The sequence below is a fragment of the Danio rerio genome, chromosome 11, assembly GCF_049306965.1.
Source record: "Danio rerio strain Tuebingen ecotype United States chromosome 11, GRCz12tu, whole genome shotgun sequence".
In the NCBI taxonomy this organism is placed as follows: Eukaryota; Metazoa; Chordata; class Actinopteri; order Cypriniformes; family Danionidae; genus Danio; species Danio rerio.
The window spans coordinates 38,169,771-38,195,481 of record NC_133186.1 but is presented as its reverse complement, the minus strand read 5'-3'; the positions used below and the strand labels follow the sequence as shown (position 1 = coordinate 38,195,481).

Sequence of the window (25,711 nt, the reverse complement as noted above, 5' to 3'; positions counted from 1 at the left end):
TGGGAGTCCTACAAGAAACCTTTCTTTGCCATTCTGGATGACTTTATTAATGTTATTTGAGTAATTGCAGAGCTGTATGAATGCAGTCCTCTAAGCTCATGGGAGTCATACACAATATTATCTATTTTTTCTACTACACCATGACTTTATATTCTATACTGTAGACCTTAAGTCAGACCTTACTGTCCTAATTAAAGAATTAAAAATCAAGGCATGATCAGATTTATTATTGGTAAAATAAGCGTAATCTAGAGGTCTTTGCCTTTCATATAAGCCATTTCTGATACCAAATGATAAACTAGAAGTCATGTTATTATTTGTTGTTCCTAAAACTTGAATAGGCGACAAGACTTTTGTCGGGTAGTGTATTTCTTGCTTAGAGGTTTTGTCTTGTTTTTAAGCCTGGATATCTATGTAGAAGCATTTGCTAGACATGTAAAAATGTAACTTGTTTTCAAAAAAAAAAAAAATTTAACCCTTTTATTTCAAAGGCTTGTTTTTAGAAAAAAATTTAAATTAAGTGAGCTTTCATTAAAACTAGCTAAATGATCTCCCAGTATCGTTGTTTTAGGGTGAAACTTGCTTAATTTTGATGTTTTTTTTAAAACAAACTATTTTTTTTCTTCTATAAAAAAAAGCTTCTTGATTTAGGAATTATGAGATTGTCCTGACCAGAAACAGGACAAAATGTAAGAAAACACATTTTTGCAGTGTAATGCTAAAATTATTTTTTAAATTATAAGTAAAATAATAGTTTGAAATGGAGTCAAACCAAATAATTTATTTAAAATTAATATTTAATTATTAAAAAGTAAGGTACATTTAACTTCAGAAGTAAAAAAAATATTTTTGACAATAATACTGTTTTTAAAAGGAAAGCATTTATTAGTCTACTCATTTGTGATTTTCTGAAAGGAATACTTATCATAAAAATGTAAATAAAATAAACAGTGATTGAGTTGTAGTCAAACAAATAAACAAACAAACAAACAATCTGGTTGAAAATGTAATATTTTAGATGTATCTTTACATTTATTTTGCTTTTAATTTGCTAAACTCTTTTCAATTCCATTATTAAAATAATAACAAAAGTATTATTATTATTATTATTAGTAGTAGTAGAAGTAGTAGTAGTAGTTGTTGTAGTAGTAATAACAGTACTTATAGTAATACTACTACTAATAATAATAATAAGAATACTGTATAAGTAGTATATACACTAAAGAAATGAGTTAAGTGGTTACAAACAATTAATAAGGGCTACATTTAAACAAATTAAGGAACTTCAGTGATGTCAACATAATTTGTTTGTTTAAATTCAGCCCATATCAATTGCTTGCAACCACCTTACCTCATTTATTTTATTATTATTGTTTTATTATCATTAGTGTTATTTTTTTTTTCTTTTTCTCTCTGTTAGATAAATGTAATTTATGCTTGTTTAGAGGGTAGGGGTGGGAATAATATTTGTTTACATTTCTCTGTAAAATGACTTGTTATATTTGTAAAAGTTTAATAAACAAACATTTAAAAAAACAATACTAAATCCAATGAAGCATTTATTGCTAGTGTACTAACACATACATGGTTTACCATAGTTACAGAACGACAAAAGCTTTTTTTTAAGGGGCATTTGACAATTGTTGGGTCATTTGAATAAGACTGAAGCTTTATGTGGTCTGAATGCAGTCAGTCAGTAATACTGAAAGTGAAATGCTCTGTCTGATTGATTGAGTTAGAAACAGTGCTGATCTTTATCGTCTCTTCCTCCGCAGGAGCCTCTGTTTGCGGCTCGCGTCATCTACGATCTGCTCTTCTTCTTCATGGTCATCATCATCGTCCTCAACCTCATCTTTGGGGTCATTATCGATACCTTCGCAGACCTCAGAAGCGAAAAGCAGAAGAAAGAGGAGGTTCTGAAAACCACCTGCTTTATTTGTGGTGAGTTTCAAACAAGCCCCGGACCCCAAATGCTTGCGTTATCGCTTTTCATTCCAGTTAAATCACAAAAACAAACAGAAAACAAATGTGATGATCGTATCACATCCCCCGTCACACGGCTCTGATGTCTATTTATTAATAAAGTGTTTCATTAGAGTACATTAAAAGCTGAAAGACTTTGTTTTGAAATCTGAAATGTTACCACTAAGTGCTTAGAAATCCTGAAACTGACCTTCATGGTGTGTAGGAATGAAAATCCGAGCTAAATGTACAGTTTAATAATAAATATTTTTATTTTAAAACATTTACAAACCAATATACCCTTTGAGAATTACTTTTAATTGTCACGTTACAATTCATATTTCATATTTTAGGGCTTTTGATTTGTTTTGAACATTTGTAATTTTTTTTATATAAAATAATATATAAATCTGTTTTGTTATTTTATCGCTTTTAACTTAGAAATATGCTGTAGAATAGAAATAAACACCAAAAGATTATGATATTAGAATTCATATTTCACATTTTTGGCCATTTTGTTCTGTTTTTGATATAGTTTTTTAGGTTTTATTTTGTTTAAATTTCAAGAAATATTAGAAACACTAGAAATAAACAGCACAATTTCCTCATATTAGAATTCATATTGAATTTTTTTTAGCCTTTTGTTTTGTTTCAGATTTTTAAAAATAGTTTTACTTTAGTTTGAATGGTTTTTGAATGTATGTAATGGTTGTTTTATTGCTTTTTATTTATAAATATACTGTATAGTAGAAATAAAAGGCAAACAATCTGATATTATACTTCATATTTAATAGTTTTGAGCCTTTAGTTTTGTTTCTGATTTATTTTTAATTTTTTTAAATTGAATTGCTAAGAGTTATTTTATTGCTTTTACTTTAGAAACATGTTGTAGAAATAGAAATAAACAGCAAAATATCTGGGTATTAGAATTCATATCAAATATTTAGAGCTTTTTGTTTTGATTTTAAAAATTGTTTTTAATTTTATTTTAGCTTGCATAGTTTTTTTATATTTGTAAGTGTTATTTTATTGTTTTTAATTCATAAATATTCTGTATACAAAAATAAACAGCAAAATATCTACATATTATAATTCATGTTTAATATTTTGAGCCCTTTGTTCTGTTTCAGATTTTAAAAATGGTTTCATTTTATATGAGTGTTATTTTATTGCTTTTAATGTATGAATATGCTGTATAATAGAAATAAACAGCAAATTGTCATGGTATTAGAATTCAAATTTCATATGTTTGAGCCTTCTGATTTGTTTTTGCCTTTTTTTAAAGTTTAATTTTAGTTTGAATTGTTTCTTGATATATGTATGTTTATTTAATTAAATTTTATTCATAAATATGCTGTAGAGTAGAAATAAAAGCCAAAATATCCTGATACTAGAATTCATATTTAATATTTGAGCCTTTTCTTTTGTTTCAGATTTTAAAAAATAGTTTTATTTTATTTTGAATTGTTTTTGAGATTTATAAGTGTTATTTTTTTGTTTTTATATTTAGAAATATGCCGTAAAATAGAAATAAACAGCACAATATCCTGATATTAGAATTCATATTTAATACTTGAAGCCTTTTTTTTTTTTTTCTGCTTTTAAAAATAGATTTGTTTTTAGTTTACTTTTGGATATATTTAAGGGTTATTTTATTGCTTTTAATTCCTAAATATGCTTTAAAATAGAAATAAAAAGCAAATAGTTGTTGTATTAGAATTCATATTTCATATTTTTGAGCCTTTTAATTTGTTTCTGACATTTGTATATATATTTTTTAAATTTTACTTTTTGAATTGATTTTGGATATATGCAATGGATATTTTATTGCTTTTAATTTAGAAATATGTTATAAAAAATAAATAACCAAAGATCATGTTTTTAGAATTTAATTGTATACAGTGTCGGTGAAAGTGCGAGAGGTCAGAGGTCAGAGTTAGAGAGACATCCACATGTTAAAGCTGGGATGGGGTGAATGAAAGTGTGTGTGTGTGTGTGTGTGTGTGTGTGTGCGCGTGTGCGAGTGCGTGTGTGCGCGTGTGTGTGTGTGTGTGTGTGTGTGTGTGTGTGTGTGTGTGTGTGTGTGTGTGTATGATTTCATTTGCTTTTAATGTTGTTGAAGAATAGAAATAAACAGCAAAAGGTCATCATATTAAGCCTTTTGTTTTGTTTTTGGTATTTATCATTATTTTTCCAGTGTTTAATTAAATTTAAATTGGTTTTGAATATATTAAAGTATTATTTTATTTATTTTGATTAATAAATATATTGTAGAACAGAAATAAACAGCAACAAATCCTCATAGTATAATTCATATTTAATATTTTTGAGATTTAATATTTATTTTTTTCTGATAAAAAAATATATATTTTAGTTTGATTTGGTTTTGGATAAATGTATGTGCTATTTTAATGCTTTCAACTTATGGTGTAGAATAGAAATAAACAACAAAAGATCATGATATTAATTTTATTCGCCATTTTATTTTAGTTTGAATAGTGTTTGGGTATATGTAAGTGTTATTTTATTGCTTTTCATTTAGAAATTGTCTGTGATATATACAAAAAAAAACAACAACAAAAGATCATGTTTTAGTTTGAGTTCTTTTAGGATATGTGTACTTATTATTTAATTGATTTAAATTTAGAAATATGCTGTAGAATAGAAACAAACACCAAAATATTGTGATATTAGAATTCATATTTTTTTTATTTTAGCCTTTTTTGTTTTAAATATGTCTATATTGAATGATATAGACCAATTTATGATCAATTTATATTTTATTTTTAGCTGTTTTGTAAATCAAGTTAAACAACATAAAAATGTAAAACGTTTAATTTGCTGAGAGCTGTGATAAATTAAGGTTTTGTAATTTATACTATTTTAGTTTTGAATTCATGCTTTAAATGAAAGAGTCAATTTTTTTTTTTATTTAGTTATCTTTAATAATTAAATTATTGTTATTATTTATTTAATTAATGTCCCAACAATCCAAGATTAAAAGTTGTTTTGATGCTGACATCTTGACCCACTTATCCTCAGTGTCAGACGCAGCATGTTTCTTGTACCATCGTCCCATAAATTTGACAGTACTGTAAAGCTGTTTTGCTCCAGTGTAAACATTTGTACGCCCCCAATTCAGCAGAACTCTTACTCATAACTCTCTGTGGAGGCGGTGGAGTGTCTTCCTGTCTGACCATCAGCTGGAATTTATCTGAATTCTCACCATATACACACTTGCTCTAACACAACACCATTTTTTTCCTCTTTGCAAGATCTATGAGTAACATTTAAACAGAACGCAGACTTTACACAGAGAAAAACAGTACAGACGTGAGGTTGATATTGCATCAAGTGACGATTTCCCAATGTTTTAGTCACTGATCACGCAACACAATTTAGACAATCACAAGATTCACAACCTCCGTTTGCTTATAACACACACACACACACACACCGCACAAAGTTCATTCTTGTATACAAACAGTTTCCCTGTGGTTCTGCTTCCTCTTCCAGATAGAGTGCAGTTTTCTTTGAAACCAAACCAACATTTGAGGAATATATAAACATAGCAAATGTGAAAACTTTCATCTTTTACTCTGCCCCAACATGTTATAAACCTGGATACATTTATTTTGTTAAATGCACACACACAGAGATACTTGTTCTTATATCCTGGTGGGGACTCTCATAGATGTAATGATGTTTCTACTATACAACAGTATATTTTATCCCTAAATCCAACACTTTCAGTAAACAATCTGCATTTTTACATTTTCAAAATACTGCATTCTGTGTGATTTGTAATAATGTTTACCTATGGGAACCTCAATTTTGAAAATTTCAACAAGTCCCCATGAGTCTGTGTGGGTTCAGATGTAAGTCCCCACTGGGATATAAAAACAAGTACACACACATGTATTTTTTAATCCTTTTTAAAAATGGGGAAATTGGACAGTGTCTTCATAAGTCATCATCTCCTACCTACACTATGTCATCATAACTTGTCATCACACAAATGTATGTCCTTATATGTCACAAGAAGTAATGTTCTGTGTGCGTTTAGATTTATGTCCCTACTGGGATATAAAAACAAGTACACACACATGTATTTTTTAATCCTTTTTAAAAATGGGGACATTTGACAGTGTCTTCATAAGTCATCATCTCCTACCTACATTATGTCATCATAACCTTGTCATCATACAAATGTATGTCCTTATGTGTCACAAAAAGTAATGTCCTGTGTGCGTTTAGATTTACGTCCCCACTGGGATGTAAAAAAAAGTACATACACACATGCATTTTATAATTCTTTTCAAAAAAGGGGAAATTTTTACGGTGTCCTCATAAGTCACTATCTCCTACCTACACTATGTCATTATAACCTTGTTATCACACAAATGTATGTCCTTATATATCACAAGAAGTAATGTTCTGTGTGCGTTCAGATTTAAGTCCCCACTCGGATATAAAAACAATTACACACTCACATGTATTTTTATAATTCTTTTTAAAAATGAGGAAATTAGTGAAAGAGTCTTTATAAGTCACCGTTTCCTAGTAATTCCCACACTATGTCATCATAAACTTGTCACTATACAAATGTATGTCCTTATATGTCACAAGAAGTAATGTTCTGTGTGCGTTTATATTTACGTCCCTACTGGGATATAAAAACAAGTACACACACATGCATTTTATAATTCTTTTTTAAAAAAAGGGAAATTTTTACGGTGTCCTCATAAGTCACCATCTCCTACCTACACTATGTCATCATAACCTTGACATCATACAAATGTATGTCCTTATATGTCACAAAAAGTAATGTCCTGTGTGCGTTTAGATTTACGTCCCTACTGGGATATAAAAACAAGTACACACACATGCATTTTATAATTCTTTTCAAAAAAGGGGAAATTTTTACGGTGTCCTCATAAGTCACTATCTCCTACCTACACTATGTCATTATAACCTTGTCATCACACAAATGTATGTCCTTATATGTCACAAGAAGTAATGTTCTGTGTGCGTTCAGATTTAAGTCCCCACTCGGATATAAAAACAATTACACACTCACATGTATTTTTATAATTCTTTTTAAAAATGGGGAAATTAGTGAAAGAGTCTTTATAAGTCACCGTTTCCTAGTAATTCCCACACTATGTCATCGTAAACTTGTCACTATACAAATGTATGTCCTTATATGTCACAAGAAGTAATGTCCTGTGTGCGTTTAGATTTACGTCCCTACTGGGATATAAAAACAAGTACACACACATGCATTTTATAATTCTTTTTTAAAAAAAGGGAAATTTTTACGGTGTCCTCATAAGTCACCATCTCCTACCTACACTATGTCATCATAACTTGTCGTCACACAAATGTATGTCCTTATATGTCACAAGAAGTAATGTTCTATGTGCGTTCAGATTTAATTCCCCACTGGGATATAAAAACAAGTACACACACATGTATTTTTTAATCCTTTTTAAAAATGGGGAAATTTGACAGTGTCTTCATAAGTCATCATCTCCTACCTACACTATGTCATCAAAACCTTTTCATCATACAAATGTATGTCCTTATGTGTCACAAAAAGTAATGTCCTGTGTGCGTTTAGATTTACGTCCCCACTGGGATGTAAAAAAAAGTACATACACACATGCATTTTATAATTCTTTTCAAAAAAGGGGAAATTTTTACGGTGTCCTCATAAGTCACTATCTCCTACCTACACTATGTCATTATAACCTTGTCATCACACAAATGTATGTCCTTATATGTCACAAGAAGTAATGTTCTGTGTGCGTTCAGATTTAAGTCCCCACTCGGATATAAAAACAATTACACACTCACATGTATTTTTATAATTCTTTTTAAAAATGAGGAAATTAGTGAAAGAGTCTTTATAAGTCACCGTTTCCTAGTAATTCCCACACTATGTCATCATAAACTTGTCACTATACAAATGTATGTCCTTATATGTCACAAGAAGTAATGTTCTGTGTGCGTTTAGATTCAAGTCCCCACTGGGATATAAAAGAACACACACACACATGCTCATGCATTTTCATAAATTGAAAAAAATTAGGAAACTGGGCAGTGTCCTCATAAGTCCCCCTCTCCTAGTAATATCTACACTACGTCATCATAACCTTGTCATTATACAAATGTAGGTCCTTACATGTCACAAAAATGAATGTTCAAGCAAACAAACACACACACACACATGCTCACGAACATATAATGGGGACAATATGTATTGTTTATAATATCATAATAGTTATTTTTATCTATAAGTTGGTATATAGGTTTTTGCTTGTTTTTGTATGTAGTTTCGTTCAACACTATCTCATGGCAATTCGGAACTCTTTGATTTAGTGGCTAAATTGTATGAATTCGTGCAATCTCATTTGTACAATTTAGTATGATTTGCTTATCCCACAATGAGGGTTGGGTTTAGGGGTTAATTTCCTTTTTAAAATTGTATGTTTTCGTACGGCTAAACTACGAATTAGCTACTAAACTGACAAAACGTAAAAAAACTTGCGTTTCCTTGAGATCAGGCTGGTATTGATATGTTCTGTAGATGTACAGTAGCTGAAATGTACTGTACAGACAAAAGTATTTGTGACACTTTTTTATATTATTATTTAATTATATCTTATATGTTCATGGAAAAAATATACTTGCAGTAGGGTTTTACGATATGACAGAAATCATCTCTTATCTTAATGATGATATCATGCTTTTACACAATCTACATTGTAAAAGCAATATATAAATAACAATTGAATGAATTGAATTCCTTTTGTGAATCTGAATTTTCTGAAATGATATTAGTGGCAGGCCCAGTTAAAGCTCTGTTGCTGACTGTGTTTCTGCTCTACAGGTTTGGAGAGGGACAAGTTTGACAACAAAACGGTGACGTTTGAGGAACACATTAAGGTGGAGCACAACATGTGGCACTATCTCTTCTTCATTGTGCTGGTGAAAGTCAAAGACTCCACTGAATTCACTGGGCCTGAGAGTTATGTGGCTGAAATGATCCGGGTAAGAAATGCAATGCCCAGCTTTATGTAAGTTTAATTTAAATTTAAGTGCAATTCAGCATCCCAAATGTAGAGAGTTGTGTGCTGCTATCTCAAGATTTTCAGAAAAACAGATATTCAAACTTTAAATTGAATATCATACAGGTGGATGGTTAAAACACAGCTGATGCCTTTCCAGCTGCAACCCATCACTGGGAAACACCTATACACACTCATTCTCACATATACACTACGGGCAATTTAGCTTACCCAATTCACCTATACCACATGACTTGTGGGGGAAACCGGAGCACCTGGAGGAAGCCCACAAGAACACAGGGACAACATGCAAACTCCACACAGAAATGCCAACTGATCCAGCCGTGCCTTGAACCAGCAACCTTCTTGCTGTGAGGCGATCATGCTACCCACTGCGCCACTGTAACGCCTGTAACTAGTTTTATTTAGATTTTTTTTCAGAAAACATAACTTACAACTACAGAAAACATAACTTACAACTACAGAAAACATAACTTATAACTACAGAAGTTTTTTTTGTCAACAGAAGAATACTATTATTTAGTATAAAATTGAATAAAAATTACTGAAATGTATTATGCCACGAAAACAAAGTATTGTGCTTTTTTAAAAGAAATTAATATATTTTTTAGGATGAATTTATTAAAATGTACAAGTGTATTAGGTTTTTTAGTTCGATCTTTGATTATTTGTGTAGTGCTTTTCAGAATAATTATCATACCAATTTTAAAAGATAATTTTATTGTTAAAGCATTTTTTTACATTTAATTTATACTACATTTATTTAACTTGATATACTTAATTTACTATATATATATATATATATATATATATATATATATATATATATATATATATATATATATATATATATATATATATATATATATATATGTATGTATATACTACCAGTCAAAAGGTTGGGGTCAGTTCTTTTTTTTTTTCATGTTTTTTTTTTTTTAAGAAAATTATTCTGTTCAAGGCGGTATTTATTAAATGTACAAAAAATGGTTCAATTGTTAAATATTTATTAAAATTTTAAATAACTGCTCTCATATTGTTTGTAGTTTCAAATGAAATTATTATTTCAGTCATTATTGCTTTTATTGCTATTATCACTAAAAAAATAAATAAATAAATAATAATAATAATAATATAGCTGCAAGCTGCAATTAAGGGGCTAAGCAGTTCAGAGCCATGATGACCAAAGCAGTCCAGAGGTAGAATGCGCAAAACAGTCCAGAGGCCCAAAGCAGCAAGTTTAATAAGGAGCATCAGTTTTTAAAATACACTTGAAGTATGTTTTATTTAAAATCTTGAAAACATTTAGCATATGAGTGATTTATTGGCTTAGAACTTTTGAACAAAAGGTGGCACATTTAAAATGCCATGTGTTGTTATCAGTTTTGGTGACAATGAAGAATCTAAAGTTCAATAAGGTGTCAATATATTTAAACATTGCAGAGAGACAACCTCAGATGCAGTTTGGCGTTATAACAGCACATTTGTCGGTGTCGTAAACAAAACCCGTTTTGCCTATTTACACAAATTTCACAACAATTGGTCTGATGATGATCAGGGTCTAATTAGGTGATATTTCGGCAAACTGTCTAGGAGGAGATTGCAAAAAAAATTGTAATAACAATAATTAATATTAGAGTGATTTCTGAAGGATCGAGTGACTCTGAAGACTGGAGTAATAAAGCTGAAAATTAATCTTTAAAATCACTGGAATAAATGGTTAAATTAAATGATAAACTACTAGTGAACAGTTGTTTTATAGTTCAGTAACATTTCACAATTTCTACTGTATTTTTGATTAAATAAATGCAGCTTTGGTGAGCAGGAGAAGCTCATTTGAAAACATTTAAAAATCCTACTGACCCCAAACTTTTGACCGGTGGAGTATGTCAGGGGCACTCCTGGTGGGAAAAGTTAGGATGATTTTAAGGGCCCACGCCGTTTTGGGACCCCCAGAGTTACTGTTAGTGGACCCAATCAACCCCCTACCCCTCTTTTCACCTTCATCCGGGACACCATACCCCATACATTATATATTAAAATTGATGTTACACTAAAGACTTGAGGGATTTGCTTGGTTATAGCTCACAGGAAACAAATTATAATAAACTTATAATTAAAATACTTTAAACAAAATGGAAGTATTTTAAATTATAATATTATTTCACAATAATACAGTTTTTATTTTTAAAATGCTGCCTTGGTGAACATAAATGCATTAAAACATAAAAAAAATCGGTCCCACTTTATATTAAGTGTCCCTAACTACTCTGTACTTACATAAAAAAAATTAAAAAAATAAATACAGTGTACTTACTGTGTTTATAATGTATTTGAGAACCCTTGTGGTGCTTTTGAGTTCGAATAGAGGTTGGGTTATGGACAGGTTTGGTGGCATGGGTAGGTTTAAGGATGGGTTAAGGTGTAAGGGATGGTCAACAGTGTATTTACAAATGTAATTACAAAAGTTAACTACAGATATAATTTCATACATGTATTTAATCAAGCATAAGTACACAGTAAATACATGTATTTACACAATAAGTACATTGTAACAAACTATTTATTTCCTATGTAAATACATATTAGTTAAGGCCACCTAATATAAAGTGGGACCAAAAAATCTTTTGAACAAAAGTGCTTAATTTTACAACCAAAACCTTCTTACAAGTATAAAATAATAGGTGTTGCATTTTCCAATTTATAGTAAATGGTTAAAAGTAATCAATTTTAGATGGTAGAGCTTGCAATTGCCTCACAGGAATCAGAGGTCACCATGAGGTAATTCAAACCCTAGGGCCGCAGTCACATGACAAGAGATCATCAGCCAATGCCACGGCGCAGCTTTGGATCAGTGGAAGAGTTTGTTTACCACTGAGTATTTTTTGAACACTTGCATATGATAACTCTGTGATAACTGACAGTCTCATACACAAAGAGTTCCCAACAAACACCACATCAATACAGAGTTTGTGCTTGGGTTTTTACTCCCCCTCTGCGGGCCTTCTCTCAGAAGCCGTTTTATATCAGATTTCCAACAAATGCTGTATTTATGAGGACTAAAAAGTGCCATGAAGATTGCACCAAAGCCATGACACCTCTTTAAAGCGTTCAACTTTAACTTGACTCTACATGCTTGGGGCAGAAATGCACTGACTTGACCCCAGAGCTTTAGTTTGCAGAGGGGGGAATGTGACCTACTTTAAGCTTTACCTTTGGGAAAGTGCAGCACTTAAGGAATTTTCCAGCAGATTCCTCACAGTAAATCCCTGAAACGACCCCAAACCTTCTGCTTTGACTTATGCAATCACCACTTTGTGACCTTCGCTTCTGTTTGCCTTCAGACTGGAGTCTTAAGATGGACCGAAAGTGACTCGGAATGTGTTAATCTTTGAGAAAAGCTGTGACTGCACATGCACGCACGCACGCACACAGACATACACACACATACAGCTTCGGTTGGATGACCAGAGGAGCAGGAGTTCCCCTCATGATCGCTATATGTGTGTACGCCTTTGTGTGCATGCATTTTCTCATTGCACTGTGGTCTTTCCACTCAGAAACACACATTTTTAATAACTATGGCGAATTGCTGAATGAATACCAACTCAATGGGGTTATTAAGCGAAAAACATGCCTTTGAAAATGAGGCCACTTATGCTGTTCATTTAAACATCCTGTTTCATCTTTATTGCCTATTTATAGGTCATCATATGCTTTGCTTAATGCAGTGGTGTGGAACTTTAATAGCATTTGATTTGACTTTTGAGTAATTTTAGGGAAAGAGAAACGCTCAGGAAAGCCCCTTCTTGACAAGTGGTTGCTCTCTTGACGCAGATGGCGCGGCCGAGGGTTTTCTGACACACATTCTGATTTGGGTGGTGTCTCGTGGCCCACATCTTGACCCGTGTGGTGCATGTTGAGGGTTTGCACACGTGGTCTAGTCAGAAATCACCTGACTTAGGATTAGGTGCCCTGAAAGGTCACCTGAAAAAATGAGAAGCTTTTGACCTGGCAGTGAAGGGTGAAGTCATTTGTAATGCATCAGTAGTTGACACAAGGTAACAAGGCGTCTCTAGCAGAGCATGCTGAGTTAAAATGTTTGGCTGGGGAGTTAAAAACACAACATACTAAGTCACTTTTAACACTATTTGGTAACTGTTCATTTTATTAGTACCCTGCATGCATTTGCCAACATTAGGGGTGGAACGACACGGTTCAGTGTGTAATTCGGTTTTGGACTCACGGTTCAGTATTGGTACAGTACAACAGGAATTAATAACAAATCTTCAATGCTTGTTTTTTCTGTTGATTTTGAACAGGCAGAAGTGTTTTGTCACAATCAGCTACAAAATTAAAAAGCTATGTGTGATGCAAAATACACAGAAAAATAAAAAATGAAGCTAGACTTTTATTAAGACTTAATTTAAGACTTACAATATGATATTTCAGTTAATTTAAGACTGTGTAACTCCTAAAATTGTTTAGGACTCCTAAAAAATGTTTTTGAAATTTAAGACATTTTAAGACTTTTCAATACCCAGCAGACACCCTTATATGGGCAGTTATGAATGCAGCAGTCACACCAAAATCAGACAAAATAATTATACTTAGACCTGCTTGAAAAAGTTTGTTACTCTATTAAATGAACACATGAGTTGTTAGTTTGTGGAGAGAACATGAGCCGAACTCAAACTGACCCAACTGCAAAATATACCACACATTTTAGGACTAAACCAGCTGCTGTAGTCAGCTGCCCTGTTCATGAGGTCAAGTATTTGTTTGGAGTGCTTTAGCAACAGCTCCATGGCAGCCCGTGGACAAATTTCATGCAATGCGCCTTTACCATTTGCCATGCATTAAAGAAATATTTCACCCAAATATAATTTTTTTTTCCATATATTACCCAGCGTCAAGTCACCAATAGTGTATATGACTTTTTTCTGTCCGATGAACACAGTCGGAGTAGTTTAAATGTTATCCTGTCTCTTTCACAATGGATAGTGGCTTTTAGTTTGAAGTGCATAAATCAGTCATCAAACAGCATGTCTTATGAAGCAAACTAATGTGCTTTTGTAACAAAATTAGTAAAAATGACTGACTTAGTGAAAGACATTATGCACTGATGTTTACGATGTATGATTTATGACTTAAGATGCACAGAAAACGTTGACGAACAAGAATACTAGTTGACTTGGTGTAACTGTATAACTTTATACAGTATATTGCTCTTTTTTCCTTCGGCTTTGTCTAAAATTTATTAAGGGTCACCACAGCAGAATGAATCACTATTTATTTCAGCATATGATTTATGCAGCCAATGCCCTTCCAGCCGCAACGTATTACTGAGAAACACCCATACACTCACATTCACATGCACACTCATTCACTACAAGCCAATTTCGTTTATTCTATTTACCAATAGCACATGTTATGGAACTCTGGGGGAAACCAGAGCACCCGAAGGAAACCCACGCCAACTCAGGGAGAACATGCAAACTCCACACAGAAATGCCAACTGGCCCAGCCAGGACTTGAACCAGCGACCTTCTTGCTGTGAGGAGTGCTAACAACTGAGCCATCTTGCAGCCCATTATTGGAGTTTACATTTAAAAAAGTAGAAATAGTTCTGATCTAAAAACACGTTGATTCACTCATTTCTTTATTTACTTTTGGTAATTCCATAGGAACATTTGCACATGTTACTTCTGACCAGTTTTAGGCATACGTTTATTGACACATCTGGCCAGTGATATGAATGTTGTCCTATGAAGTTTGTTTCAACTTCTTCAGACCAGAGAGATCATTGTGGTGTGTAAAAAAAATAAAACCTCTGAAAAAAACGTTACAATGTTTCCTTTGTTGTCCTTGGTCCATACAAAATGAACCAAACCACAGGTATGATGACAGCACCCTATAAGTAGCTTTGCAAGTACATGCAAGTCCCACATGAAAGCTGTTTACTACAGCTATAGCAAGATACTATCACGAATGAACATTAGAAGGTATGTTGAAAGAAGTCGGGCAGCTTACTCAAATGTCATGTCTCATATAATCGCTAAATCTGTGTTTCAACTGCTTGTAAACTATATGTCACATTACGTTAAGTACCGCTCGAAGTTCTTCAGTAGTTAGCTAGAAATAAATCTAGTGATGATTTAGCTGAATTCTTCTAGTTAGCTTCTAGTTCTGTGCCATATTCCATTTGGAGAAACCTGGTCAACCTTACTAATTCTGTACAATAAAACCTGTTGATCAAAGTAAAGTATAATCCTGTATTTAGTAAAGATGAGGAAAGAGAGTGATCTGGAGAATGGAATCAGGAAATAGTGCAAGCCTTGAATGAAACCTGGAAACATGGTGGCCTTATTGACCTTCCGGGTTCCATTGTGCTCAAATCATTGTTTTCTTTTCTTTTTTTTTTAGATTTGTGTTTAACACAAGCTTAAGAGACTTTCACATGGGATAATTCATGCCAAAATTAAAATATGCTGCTAATATGTTTAATCTCAGGCCACCCTAGATTGGTTTTAGCTGAATAGACCGATCGTTTCACTTCATAAGACCTCAGGGTATTCATTTTGTTTTGCCCGCATATGTTTTTTTGATTCTCAAAGTTCTGGTAAAAAGCAATGATATCCACCAATGCCATTGTCCTTAGTCAAATAATATGAAGCTCATTCAGGAAAGAGCTTGTCTGTTTGATCGTCTGCTTTCATTCAGGTAATTGAGGTTAGATTTTGCTGCGTCTGCAGGTAGAACCCCAACATGAACTTGCTATTTTCCCCTCAGCTTTTTTTCCCTGTTAACATTATTCACAGTCTGCTGGTGACGTTAGTTGTCATTGTGGATCTTTGAAACTCTCGGGTCCCGGACAAGACCTGATGCTGCTGCTGCTGCTTCAGACCACAGAGCATCCTGTCTAAGTGTGTGGGCTCTTGCGGTATTAGTAATGAAATTTACACTTCCCTCGTTTCCATTGAAGCAGCATATACAGTTGAAATTGATGTGGCTTGCGCGTTCGGGTATTTACTGGCAATGCTGTCAAGTGTAAACAAAGCTTAGGAAATGGAGGTTTTTGAGAAGGGCGCTTCGGACGCACGAACGTGCACAACACACCCAAACAAACACACAACCAAAAAAAAAAAAAAAGAAAGTCTGTTCTTTTTGGCTATTTAATATCTCTATTTAAAGGGATACGCTCAAAAAATTACTACTTATTTAAAGGTGCTCTATGTACGTTTTTGACTCTTCTAAAGCATAAAATACCAGAAAATGTTTGCAGATATTTAAGAAACATGCTGAGTGAACATTCTTGTTTATCTGAAAAACAATGCTGAAGTCAGATATTCTTTGAAAATGTGTGTTTTGTGCAGGAACACTGCCTTTGTTTTGTTTCCTTTTACCCATCCAATGCCAGTTTAGCCAATTATACGTATTTCAGCACCCTGGGCTGCCTTTTGGAAAACACTGTGTTATATTCATTCAGTCAGAAAGGCTCTCAAATTATTTGTTCACAATTAAAATGCGACCTCTGGGGTACAGTAACAGCCTCCAAAATGAGACGCAGATTCAGAGTTCCACATGAGGTTATTAATTAGCAAATAATATAAATATTATGAACATAAACATTAGGTGAGCAGGTTACATTGTAACCCTGTGTCCTAACACCACGTGACGGTACAAGCAGTGATAAGCAATTTGGCTGTTTGCACCAGACGAAACAAGTTAATTTAATTTACAATTTAAATACAGCCAATCAGAAGCACCGAATAGTGCACTCACTGCACTCCAACAAAATGGTAAGATTTATAATCTAATTAATACATATTAAACCTCTTTAACATGATTAAATGTTGATGCTAAATCACTGAAATGTGTTAGCTTGCACTGAATCAAATCTAAAGTTCAATTTCAAATGTTTTTTTTTTTTTCAAGATGTGAGGTGATCTCTTGCTGCTTTCAGTAATATGACAATAAATGTCATGTAAAATGGCAATCGAGCTCACATTATTAGCATTTAACACTGAATAAAGCACAGGAGATGTACCTGAGGTGATCATTGTCAGTTTATCCTGTTGTTCTGCTGCAAGAAATAGAAGCGGTTTCTAAAATATACATATTTCAGGTGTTGGTTAGGACTAAAAATTTCGTTTAATATGGAAAATATTATATGCTTTTATTTACAACACAATTTAAATCAGCTTTTAGACCCGATAGTCAGGCTCGCTCCTCTTGATGTCATCAATCTGGCAACGTTCACTTGCGTGTTTTGAAAAAGAGGTGGAATACCTAGTTCCACCACTAGGTGTCAAACTTGCATACTGCACATTTAAAATCAGTTTATAAAACATAATTCTTACGTTTTTTTATTTTATTTTTTTATTCTTCTATGTTCAATTCACTTACATTTGTAAAAACTATTAAGTTAAATTAATCGATTTGTGTTGGGACAACCTGAAAGAATTGTGCAGAACCCAGCATACTTTTATAGATTGGTTAACTCAAAAAAAAAATTTGTTTTGTTTTTGAGTGGAACAAGACAGATTTTCTTGTAATTTAGAATAGTTTCATTCTTGAATGAACTGTTCATTTAGATTTTTTATATGTATAGAAATTGTTGTAGTTCTCATTTCTGTGGAAGCAAGACAGGAGGAAGTGAGCATTTGAGCGTAGGTCGTGATGCAGACGTGTCACGATATCCTCTTGATTTACAGCTAGTACCAGAAACGTGTTTTATTTCATTTTTAAATGTGCTGGTATATGATTGATTTGGTAAATGTGGTATTACAAACTATAGTTTTGCTTAACATTTTCTGAAGTTATTAACTATGAGTTTGTTTTTGTTGATGTTTGTTTTGGCCAGAATAACAAATGTTTTCTATTGTTGGGATTTTTAATGAAAACACTGCTGCAAATTACATTATATAATTTTAAATCTGTTTGAAGTTTTTAGTTTACAAAATAAAACAAAAAATTCATTTTACTATAAATAGTAAAACAAAGCTGCCTGTTTGGAAAATTGGATTTACTTTTTTTTAACTAAGTGGTTGCAAACGATTTTTTTGGGCTTTTATACAAATTATGGGATTTTAAACAAATGAAGTTGAACATTATTACAATAAATTAGTTTGTTTAAAAAGCCCATATAGAGTTGATGTCAGAATTATTAGTCCCCTTTTGATTTTATTTTACTTTTTTTAATATATTTCCCAAATGATGATAAACAGAGCAAGGAAATTTTCACAGTATGTCTGATAATATTTTTTTCTTCTGGAGAAAGTCTTATTTGTTTTATTTTGGCTAGATTAAAAGCAGTTATTAATTTTTTAAAAAACATTTTTGGGACAAAATTATTAGCCCCTTTAAGCTAATTTTTTTTTCGATAGTCTACAGAACAAACCATGATTATACAATAACTTACCTGATTACCCTAACCTGCCTAGTTCACCTTATTAACCTAGTTAAGCCTTTAAATGTCACTTTAAGCTGTATAGAAGTGTCTTGAAAAATATCTAGTAAAATATTATTTACTGTCATCATGGCAGATAAAATAAATCAGGTATTAGAAATAAGTTTTTAAAACTATTATGCTTAGAAATGTGCTGAAACAATCTTCCCTCCATTAAACAGAAATTGGTGAAAAAAATAAACAGGGGCGCTAATAATTCAGAGGGGGCTAATAATTCTGACTTCAACAGTACATTGTTTGCAACTACTAAGTTAAAAAAATAGATTAAATCCAATAAATCATTTTTTGTGTGCAAATACTTTAGTTTTCTATATTTTACTAGCATTTTTGTAATGTAAACACATAACTATTTATTTAAACAACTTTAACTTTTTACATTGACTTTAATATTCTAACACTGTTCATATTATTGTAGTTTATTTTAAAATTGTGTTTTCCTCCAAATGCGAACTTGAAATAATTAGTAATCAAAATGTTAGTGCATTAGTAAGAGTTTGATTTGTGTGGGTGATGCAGAGCTCATAGTTTGATGGACTTGAGTGGAGCTATAACAGATCTGACTAGTGATAACAGTCTGTGTGTGTGTGATGACGAAAGTGGCTGACAGCTGGGCAGAAGTAAACACAAACCTCAACATCTGTGGCAGGCGGAAGTGACTGCACACGCACTCCTCTCTTCTTCTCAGAATGACTGAGAGCATTACCTGTGATTTTCCCCTGCGTCTGAATGTGTGTGTCTGAGATTTCAGAGACAAGGGGACTTCTGTGCACCTGCAGCCGGACGCAGGTCTCTCTTTCTGTCACACACAGAGTGGGTAAAGTTATATATGCACAGAAGTTTTTTTCTGTTTTTTTTTTTCTCCCCCACAAAATTTAGGTTTAACTTTATACAGATGCATAAAGGAAAGAGTTTATTTTTAGATGCTCAATCTAGTCATTGTTTCCTATGAAGGCCGAGTTCTGCTGTGAAGCGAAAACATATGCAGTTGTGCCTTTATTTCTTATTTAATTTCACACAATTGTGATTTTATAGTTTTGATTGAACATTCATTCATTCATTCATTTTCTTTTTGGCTTAGTCCCTTTATTAATCAGGGATCGCCACAGCAGGATAAACCGCCAACTTATCCAGCATGTTTTACGCAGCGAATGCCCTTCTAGCTGCAACCCAGCACTGGAAAACATCCATACACACTCATTCACACACATTCACTACGGACAATTTAGCCTACTCAGTTCACCTACAGCGCATGTCTTTGAACTTTAAGGGGAAACCAGAGGAAACCCTTGCAAACACGGGGAGATCATGCAAACTCCACACAGCTAACTAAACATACTAACTGACCCAGCTGAGGCTCGAACCAACAACCTTCCTGCTGTGAGGCGATCGTTCTACCCACTGCGCCACGGTGATGCCTAGTTGAACATAAGTGAGACTTTTTTGTGTGTGTGTTGCCCAATATGTCATTTTTGGCCTTACCAGTTATGTTAATATGATGCGGAACTATCTATTTAATGACCAATGGCAAACAAGGAACTGCTAGGGATACCTTTTTGAAAATTCTTCAGCAGGATAGCGCTCCTTCTCTTACTTTAGCCTCTACATCAAAGATCCTGCAAGCAAAGAAGGTCAAGGTGCTCCAGGATTGGCCAGCCCAGTCTCCACAATGAACATTATTGAGCATGTTTGGAGTAAGATGAAGGAGGAGGTATTGAAGATGAATCCAAAGAATCTTGATGAACTCTGGGAGTCCTGCAAGAATGTTTTCTTTGCCATTCCAGATGACTTTATTAATAAGTTATTTGAGTCATTGCAGAGATTGATGCAGTCGTCCAAGCTCATGATGGAGTCATACACAATATTCAATCTTTTTCCACTGCACAATGATTTTATATTCAATTCAATTCATCGTTATTTGCAGTTTTACAATCTAGATTGTGTCAAAGCAGTTTCACGTAGAAGATAATAGTGAATTTATATATTATGTATATTCTATAATGTAAATTATTTATGTTAAGTGGCAAGACTTTTGTCTAAACAAAGTCAGACCTTACTGTACTAATTAAATAATTACAAATTAAGTCATGATCATATTTTACTTTGGTAAAATAAGCGTTATCTAGAGGCCTTTGCCTTTCATATAAGCCACTTCTGATACCAAATGATCAACTAGAAGTCAAGTTATTATTTGTTGTTCCTCAAATTTGGAAAAAAAAAATCTTGCTGTGAGGCAACAGTGCTAACCACTGAGCCACCGTGCCGCCCCAATTTCTAAATTGTGTCTTACAAATAGGTATGCAAGTTAAGCAAGCAAGTTTGTGACTTGACCAAACTTTTTGTTGCTTTGAGGCTGGATATTAACTTAACTAATCAATGACAGACAAGAAGTCAATCAAAGTAGTCTTACTGTAGCTAGATGCACTTTTTGCTTTAGCTGTGCGCTAGAAAAATGTCAGGTATTCCATGCAGTCTTTCTAGGAACACGAGCACAGAGAAACTGCATGCATAGTACTCAGAAAAACAAACAATGCAAACTTGCTTAACAGTTGTCATAAAACATGTCACTCTTAAATGACAAATGAGCTTCCTTAAAGCTAAGAAGACATGTTCTAATCTAAACTCGTCTGACTGCAAACTCTGATGTGTCTGTGTTTGTGTCTTCATGTGCAAGTAGTTCGGCTTTGAGGAGAAAAGGAAGTGAATGTTCAAAGAATCAAGTGTCCTTTGGCCAATTTTCCAACTTTCTTTAGTGCGACTGTCACTTTTGCCAGATCCTTCTCATCCTTTTTAGGATCTGTGTCTGACCGTTCCCTTCAGCCAGAAGTCAGACACTCTGCAATCTCTTTTGAAGCTGGTGGACTTGTCGTAAAACTATAAAACATGTTGAGATATTGTGGATAAAGGACATAGCTTGTTTTATTAGGATCTTCTTGTACTATTCACTGTCTGCTGAAAAGTCAAAAATAAAGTTACATTTTATTGCCTATGCAAAACTCTCAGCATACTCGAGGTTAAAACAGTAAGTGGGAGGTTACCAGGGCGTTAGCAAATGTAATGGCTAATGTATTCCAATTCATGTGCATCAGGACGTAGCCAGACTGTTGCTATGCCGTTGACAAGTAATTCTAAATAGTTCTTAGTTGCTATACAGTTGTTGATGCTCAAGGGAGGGGCACCGCTGGCCAGTACTGGCCCTATAACACAGCCCGATTGAGATTGAAATTGGTGGGCCCCTAACAGTAACTCTGGGGATCCCAAAACTGCTGAGGAGCTCATCTGATGTCATTTTCATCTGGTTTTCCCAGGCCTGGACATAGGGGCAGCAGTCTAATAAGAAAACCCCAGACTTCCCTCTCCCCAGATACTTCCTCCAGGTCCTCCGGGGGATCCTGAGGCGTTCCCAGGCCACCTGAGAGACTTAGTCCCTCCAGCTTGTCCTGGAACACCAGGCGTCCAAGAGGCATCCGAAACAGATGCCTGAGTAACCTCAGCTGACTTCTCTCGATGTGGAGGAGCAGCGGCTCTACTCCGAGCTCCTCCTGGGGGACAGAGCTCATCACCCTATCTGTAAGGGTGCGCCCTGCCCCCCTGAGAAGGAAATTAATTTTGGCTGCTTGTATCCAAGATCTTGTCCTTTCAGTAATGACCCAAAGCTCATGGCCATAGGTGAGAGTATGAACGTAGATTGACCGGTAAATCGAGAGCTTTGCCTTTCGGCTCAGCTCCTTCTTTACCACGACGCACAAGTACATCAACCGCATTACTACTACCGCTGCACCTATTCGCCTGTCAATCTCATGTTCCATCCTTCCCTCACTCATGAACAAAACTCCAAGATACTTAAACTCCTCCACCTTGGGTAAGGACTTTTCTCCAACCAGGAGATGGCAAACTCCCTTTTTCAGGTGGAGCACCATGGCCTTAGACTTGGCGGTGCTGATACTCATCCTAGCCATTTCACACTTGGCAGCAAACCATCCCAGCACATGCTAAATGTCAATGTTCGATGATTTGACAACAACATTGTCTGAATAACAGAGATGAAATTCTGTGGTCCCCAAACTGGACACCCTCCACCCCAAAGCTGCGCTTTAAAATTCTGTCCATAAAAACTATGAACAAAATTGGTGACAAAGGGTAGCCCTGCCAGAGTCCAACATGCACAGTAGCTTGTCTGGGTGATATCTGTTGTGTTGCTATACAGTTGTTTTGGGTTCTAAACTGTTGTTATGTCATTGCTAAATAATTGTAAATGGTTGTAGCAATGCAGGTTTTATGAAAGTACTGTAACTAGGGTGTTGCCATGCTGTTGCTAATGTGCTCCAAACTTAATAATAGAAGGTGTTAAACTCAAGTTAAAAAAGTTTAAAGTTATGTATGACTTAACTTAAACTAAGTTTTGTTTCTTGCCCTTGTGAGGAGCCTGTTTTCATCATCTGAGTTTATAAATAAATATATAGTTGTTTGAAATCCTAAAAAGATTCAGACCTGTTTCATCTTGCAGTCAGACAGTGTTTTAGTGTTCTCCTTGATTAAATTAGTGTGTGTAATGTTGAAGATGTCATTGGTGAGAGCGGAAGATTCCCGCTTGTTAAGTAAAGTTATGCCCAGCCATATTTGGAAGCTGTTATCTGAGGGTGAGGCTCGTGTGACTTTGATACTACATTTCCTTTGCTGTAATCATATTACACATGGGGAGTTTTAAGTTCACACATTCTTCTGAACGGATGGACAGAGAGGGAAGGAGAGGAGGAGGAGGAGGATATGACTTCAACTCCACCACTGCTATTAGCCAATGTCTGCTTTCAGCAGCACTTAATGCTGTGTGGAAGTTTGCTGTGTGTGTTTGGAATTGAAAACAGAGTAATATAATCATATGACAGACACTGAATTATGCTTCAAATAGACTTAAATAGACTTAATGGATGAATTTAATTCACTTACAAATCATAAATAACAATCATTTTAAGCATCAAATCTGTAATGTCATTTTTGTATTTGTTCAATAAAATGTGTCCTTTTTTCCTGAGCAAAAAAATTTAATAATAAACTTTGATTTACAAAAGCCACCCACTTGTAAGTTAACATCCACAATATGGATTAGTTGTCATTTTAAATATTTATGTGTATTATTTTAAAATGTATTTATTTTGAACTGTACTTTTAAATGTATATAAAATATATAAAAAGTACAGGTCAGAATAATACAAATAATAAATAAGTTTTATTTTTATTTTTACATCAATATGTCTAATACACTGAGTGTCGATGAGTATTCATTTATAGGAGAACTATTTCACCCACATTTTGATCCTTTATTTCCTCAAAACTTATTTTAAAAAATTATATCAAAGCCTTTTCTTGCATTTGATATGCTTTTAATGAATAAATATTCATAGAAGAATTACTTATGTTCAGTTAAGTGAATGTTGACACCCAAATGGGACAATTCAGCTTACATTGGATCAATATCACAGTGTTGTTTTATATATATCTTTCCATATTTATGCACAGATCGGTCATTCAACTAACAAACAAAATGTCTTAATACTCAACAATAATATATTTAGAAAATACACTACTTTTGGGGCTTGCTAAAATGTCTTAATATTGCTGAAAGATGTTTCTTATGTTCACAATGTGTGTATTTATTTTAATTAATACATTTAATAAATATTAAACTCATAAAATATATTTATTTGAATATATTCACTTACTCTTTATGTAATCAATACTCAAGTCTTGAGTGTTTAATAGCCCGTCAGAAATTATTCCAACATGATGATCGGTTGCTTTTTATCAATGTTAAAAACTCTGCAAAAAAATGCCGTTATTACTTACATTTTTTGTCTTTTTTCTAGTGCAAATATCTAAAATTCCTAAAGAGAATAGACAAGAAAAACTTTCCAATCTGCCATTTGGTTAAGCAAAATAATCTTATGTCAAAAGAAAAAAACAGGATTATTTTTCTTTTCCCATTGGCAGATTATGTAGCTTTATTTCTTAAAACAACACAATCTTTTTTGCTTGAATGCTTCTTGATTTACGAATTTCTAGATTTTTGGACTAGAAATAAAAAAAAGTTTGCTGGACACTTGTAATGCTTAATACATTTGTAGAAAATCGTGACTTGTTTAGGATTATCTGATGAAAAGCACTTAGCTGAGTTTAGTTTAAAGAGAGAGAGTAAACTTGTTGCCTTATAATTATTAATTAAACAAACTATGTACATAAACAGCAAAAATCAGTCCAAGGCACTCCAAAAATGTGGAAAAATATAAAAAGCCTTTATTGACATGGCTATTCAGAATCAAAGCAGAGCCATGTCAGTCATTCATTCATTCATTTTCTTGTCGGCTTAGTTCCTTTATTAATCCGGGGTCGCCACAGCGGAATGAACCGCCAAGCAATGTCAATCAAGGCTTTTTAATATTTTTCCACGTTTTTCGAATGTCTTGGATTGATTTTTGCTGTTTATTCTGATAAATCCTTTACTCAAAAAGCGCTGACACATTATTTTAGCTACCCCTGAACACTTTTTGTTTGATCTTGAATTATGTGCATACTTATAAAAGTTGTCTTTTTTTTAATGAAGGGTGTACACTAGGCCAGGGGTTCTCAACTGGTTTGGCCATGGGACCCACATTTTTACATGGTCATCAAGCCGCGACCCAAATTTTTAGGAACTAAAATACAATTTTAGGAATTATAATTAATTTGTATTTATTTGTTACCATACACAAGTATTGACTGATAAATCATAAAAAAAATCGCCAACAATTACAAATAAACTATATTTTATTGCTGTCGTTTAACAAAATGTATCAAATTATAGAAAAATTACAAAGTAAAAACAAAAAATACTGCAAACAGTGGTTAGGGTAAGGAAATGTTCAGTTACCATAAACTAAAACTGAACTGTTAATAAAACATGTTGTCAGGTTCTATGTTGTTTTATTTAGAAGGTTTCATGCTCACTTGGGAGAGAATCTCACTACCTATGACACACTGAGGCTTTAAGTCTTTTTTATCTTGTCAAATATGTAAATCCATACTTTACATATTCAGGGTCATACGTGTGCATTTGTAGCTTTACTTAAATGAAATTTCACATGTCAAACAGTACTGTTGTCGTGCACGCATTTCAAAATAAAAGTCAAAATAAGTTTAAAATTCAACTTTT

The 25,711-nt window shown here is 33.5% G+C and overlaps 1 protein-coding gene across 46 annotated transcripts in view; it reads left to right on the top strand.

Moving 5' to 3' along the window:
• itpr1b (inositol 1,4,5-trisphosphate receptor, type 1b) overlaps window positions 1-25,711 on the top strand; it is a 246,804-nt gene that overhangs the window by 214,388 nt on the left and 6,705 nt on the right. For all 46 annotated transcript variants that reach the window (XR_012387289.1, XR_012387286.1, XR_012387284.1 and 43 more), the window contains 2 exons: window positions 1,776-1,941; window positions 8,858-9,018. Coding sequence is in view for 39 of the 46 variants with exons in the window: in XM_068224410.2 (XP_068080511.2) it covers window positions 1,776-1,941; window positions 8,858-9,018 (327 nt within the window). In the remaining 7 variants the exon portion in view is untranslated. The remainder of the gene's footprint in view (window positions 1-1,775; window positions 1,942-8,857; window positions 9,019-25,711) is intronic.